Source organism: Cucurbita pepo, unplaced genomic scaffold, assembly GCF_002806865.2.
Source record: "Cucurbita pepo subsp. pepo cultivar mu-cu-16 unplaced genomic scaffold, ASM280686v2 Cp4.1_scaffold000313, whole genome shotgun sequence".
NCBI lineage: Eukaryota > Viridiplantae > Streptophyta > Magnoliopsida > Cucurbitales > Cucurbitaceae > Cucurbita > Cucurbita pepo.
Genome location: NW_019646560.1, coordinates 2,359 through 6,672, shown reverse-complemented (window position 1 = coordinate 6,672; position 4,314 = coordinate 2,359). Strand labels below are relative to the sequence as shown.

The 4,314-nt window shown below is 38.8% G+C and overlaps 1 protein-coding gene across 1 annotated transcript; it reads left to right on the top strand.

Moving 5' to 3' along the window:
- The first annotated feature begins 261 nt into the window (after positions 1 to 261).
- LOC111784957 (tetraspanin-10-like) lies at positions 262 to 3,699 on the top strand. Its single transcript, XM_023665459.1, has 11 exons — positions 262 to 586; positions 991 to 1,103; positions 1,203 to 1,257; positions 1,337 to 1,392; positions 2,312 to 2,359; positions 2,473 to 2,521; positions 2,594 to 2,677; positions 2,758 to 2,825; positions 2,986 to 3,111; positions 3,185 to 3,260; positions 3,339 to 3,699. Exons 1-11 carry the CDS (start codon positions 533 to 535, stop codon positions 3,402 to 3,404), a joined length of 795 nt encoding a protein of 264 aa, XP_023521227.1. The 5' UTR covers positions 262 to 532; the 3' UTR covers positions 3,405 to 3,699.
- Positions 3,700 to 4,314: the final 615 nt, after the last annotated feature.

Here is a 4,314-nt window from a genome sequence, read left to right as displayed (position 1 = left end):
GAAAGAGAAGATTTTGTTAAGGAAAAACCAAACCCAGATGGGAAATAAAGAGATTTAATTGAAGTGACTAAGAAAAAGCAAACAAAAGAGACCAGGGTCGATCTGGAAGCCCTCTTACAGGCGTAAACATTGGTCTATTAAGAATATGATTAAGACTACTTAGACTCATAATTTCATTAACCTCAAATTTAAGTCCAAAATCACGGCTTTCCCTTTTATGAGTGTCTTGTCGGATTGGTGGATAACATCAGGGTTTTCATAGAGCCATGTGATTCTTCTTTTCCTTTGACGAAAATGCCATTACCTTTCTTACATTATCCCCACTCCACCCCGTCTCCTCCCAGCGTAGCCGCTCTCTTTGCTTCCAGCCACCTCCACAGCTAAGCTCTCAAGAAACTCCACTCTCCCTTTTTATATTTTCCCTTCAAACTTCCACACCCGGATTTTTTTTTTTCCTGCCTTTTTGGACCTATTTCTCTCTGTTTCTGGCCGCGACATTGAGAGCAAGGAGGTAAAAAGGAAGAGGAGCAAAATGGGAATGGGAACTAGCATCTTTATCATCAGATGGATCAATTTTCTCACCATGGTATGCACGATTTCTCTTCATTTTTCCATTTTTTTTTGTTTTGTTTCAAAGATGGTGTTTATATGTTACATTGCTATGTGGACATTTGTTCTGTTTTTTGCTCCCATGTTTTTGGACTTAGTTTCACCCCTTTCAAATGTTGTGCAAATGAGGTTTTGTTTATGTCTTTGTCAATGTATTTGTTGAAGTTTCTTGTATGTTTGATGGGTTTTGCCTGCATTGCCTTTGAATTGTTTTCATATGTTCAATGAGTTTCATAATCCTTTTCTCTGTTGTGGGAGTTCATACGAGAATGAGTTTATGTAGCAGGGCTTTAAGCATTAGTTAACTATGTCTTAGCAAGACTACTTGGGTCTAGGATTGCCCATCTTGCAATAAAATCACTCTGTATCTTCATGTTACAGCTTCTAGCTATTCTTGTCGTAATATTTGGGATATGGATGGGCACGCACCATGACGGCTGTCGAAAATCTCTTACTCTTCCTGTTATGGGACTTGGTGGATTCATCTTTGTGGTGTAAGTTTTCAATTCTTTTGAGGAATGCAATCTTGTTTAGTTCAGAGTATATTCTGTTTCACTCACCCAATATTGTTGCTATCAAAACTTTTGAACCAGGTCTATAGTTGGTTTTTTTGGTGCTCTTAAGAACAGTTCCATATTGCTGTGGATTGTATCCTTTTAAATGTTTTGTCTTAACATTTGATGTTAATTTTCCCAATATTTGCTCGACCTTGACCTTCTGCTTGTAGTATTTGATCATGCTGTGCATTACGTTGGTGGGGATTCTGGTGTTTACGGTGCTGGCGTAAGTATATGTTTCTGAAGTAGATTCATTATCAAACCCATGATTGCAACCCTTCTCATGTTTCTAAACTTTAACATATTGAAAAAAATTACATTGCTTTCTCACATGTCCTATTTGAATATGTTCTACTAGGTAAAATTTACGACTTATGTTTCTATGTTTTGTGTACTTGTCAAACGATTCCTTTGATGCATTATGTCGGGATGCCTTCTAAATAAGATTGAGATGAGTGAAAGAAGGAGCTGGTGTGATCACGAGAGGCGATGCTTTTCAGTCTTTATTGAGTGGATGACATTGTTTCCCTTCAAGGTTTTGAAACGCGTTCTAGGAAAAGATTTCTATACGCTTATAAGGAATGTTTCGTTCCCCTCTCCAACCGATGTGGGATCTCACAATCCTCCCTCCTTAAGGGCCCAACATCCTCGCTGACACACTGCTCGGTGTCTAGTTATGATATCATTTGTAATAGCCCAAGTTCACCACTAGCAGATATTGTCCTCTTTGGGCTTTCTTTTTCGAGCTTCCTCTCAAAGTTTTAAAACGTGTCAGTTAGGGAGAGGTTTCCACACCCTTGTTTCGTTCTCCTTTCCAACCAATGTGGGATCTCACAAATGATAAAGTTAGACCATGAGATGAGAACTACGCTATACTTAAACCACGGTTTCACTTTCATTCATGGCTCACTCCTTTCATTTACTTTTATTTTCTTTGTTATCTTCACATGATCCCTTCAAGATATAAAAGGAAGTATCAAAGTGGACATCCTTAGTTATTCTCATCTTTTAGCCACCAAAATTACATGGCTCACACCTCCTCTTTGCGAATGCTTGAACCTTGCTTTGGTGTCTTCCCAGTTGGTATGTAGTTTGTATTGTTGTACTCTTCCTGAACCTAACGTAACTATTTGAATCCCTTTTAGGTTTATTGTTACAAACAATGGTTCAGGGCATTCTGTTGCTGGCTTGAGGTAAGTAACTTTGTTTTGAGGATGCTTAAGAGTAACTGGTGCTGATAATGCTCGAAGTTCGGTTCTTGTTGCATCGACACTGATATATTTTCCCCTTTCTTCCCATTGATGAGGTATAAGGAGTATCAACTACAAGATTATAGTACATGGTTTCTAAAACAGGTGAGTGCTATTTTAGTTTTTGTTGAGAGATTAAGATCATTTATTTCTGCTAATCTTGGCGCACCGTTACAGCTTAATGATACCGACAATTGGATGCGTTTGAAAAGCTGTCTCGTCAAATCCGAGGACTGTAATATTCTTTCAAAAAAATACAAGGTTCTTGTTTCGAGCTTGGACGATTTGAATATGAGACTATTTGAACTTTTTCATGAAGTCATTTTGTTTGGCAATTTCAGACTCTCAAGCAGTATAAGTTGGCAAAGCTGACGCCAATTGAAGCAGGTTGTTGCAGACCCCCATCCGAGTAGGTGTAACTTTCAAATTCCTTGTTCGTTTTCTTATGTTAATATCAGCAATAAACAAAAGAAGAAACTAAATTCATGTGCTTTTCGTAAGGCCGTAAGCTATGCATTTGAATTCTTGTGACTGATGCTATCTTTTGGGCATCCTGATATGAATGATAGGTGTGGTTATCCTGCTGTTAATGCATCATTTTATGACTTGAGTTTTCATCCTGTCAATTCAAACCATGACTGCAAACTATACAAGAATTCGAAGGCAGTCAAGTGTTACGATTGCGATTCGTGCAAGTAAATATCTCTTGTGACGTTATTCTTTCATTCATTCTCCGTTTCATCATCATTTGATTGTTTGATCATTCAGGGCCGGAGTCGCACAGTACATGAAAACGGAATGGCGATTGGTTGCGATCTTCAATGTCGTTCTATTTGTTATCTTGGTAAGACACTTTCTGCTAGCACTTCCAGATCTTTTCAATTCCCTTTCTTTATTTCTTAACTCTTAGTTCGATTTCCAGCTGATGATCTACTTAGTTGGATGCTGCGCGAGACGAAAAGCTGCAAGTAATCGGTCTAAAGGATAGCATGACACGGGTTGTGCTCGGTTGACTGCTTAAACATCAAAACGAAGCGTAATCCTCTTGCAACATGTAAGTGACCCCTTTTGGAAGTAAAATTTGTTAGCAAAAGAATGCAGTTTGCCTTTCGTTGTCGCTGTCTTGGTCGTGTCATATATGCAGCCATATGTTTATATGTAAAAGGTTCGTTCTTTAACTAGTACAGTAACTAATATTCATTATGGTATCGAACTGTATTTCGACCGTAAACCACTATCTTTCTTGCACATATTCAGTTCTCGACTCTGAAAATCGTTACCGGTAGCTTGTTCCCGTTCTTGTAGAATCTATTGCTTGATTGGATGATATATGATCTATCATTTTTGACATGCTACCTCACAAGAAAAAAGTGGTTCTTTCCATCAAAACTCGACCCTTACTTGTAAGATCCCATATCAATTGGAGATGAAAACGAAGAATTCCTTATCAAAGTGTGAAAATCTTTCCCTAACAGACACTGACGGTGATACGTAATGAGCCAAAGCGAACAATATCTATTAACAGTGGCTTTGGGTTGTTACAAATGACATCAAAGCTAGACACAACGGTGTGCTAACGAGAGTGGCTTTGGGCTGTTACAAATGGCATCAAAGCTAGACACAGCGGTGTGCTAACGAGAGCACTGGGTCATCAAGGGGGTGGATTGTGAGATCCCATATCGGTTGGAGAGGAGAATGAAAAATTCCTTATGAGGGGTGAAAATCATTCCCTAATAGATGCGTTTTAAAACCGTGAGGTAACGTGCCAAAGTGAACAATATCTGGTAACGTTAGGCTTGGGCTATCACACTTGCTAAGGAATAACATGACTGATTCTTTGGGACCGTATCCGGGTATTAATTTCCAGTGCTTTGTAGGCAAACAAGCCGCAGAAGACA

Bases quoted from the DNA above. Each gene is read 5' to 3' on its own strand.
- LOC111784957 (XM_023665459.1), top strand. From the start codon at position 533: ATGGGAATGGGAACTAGCATCTTTATCATCAGATGGATCAATTTTCTC. The intron at 587-990 runs GTATGCACGATT...TTCATGTTACAG, and splicing joins GGATCAATTTTCTCACCATG to CTTCTAGCTATTCTTGTCGT. The intron at 1,104-1,202 runs GTAAGTTTTCAA...CTTTTGAACCAG, and splicing joins GGTGGATTCATCTTTGTGGT to GTCTATAGTTGGTTTTTTTG.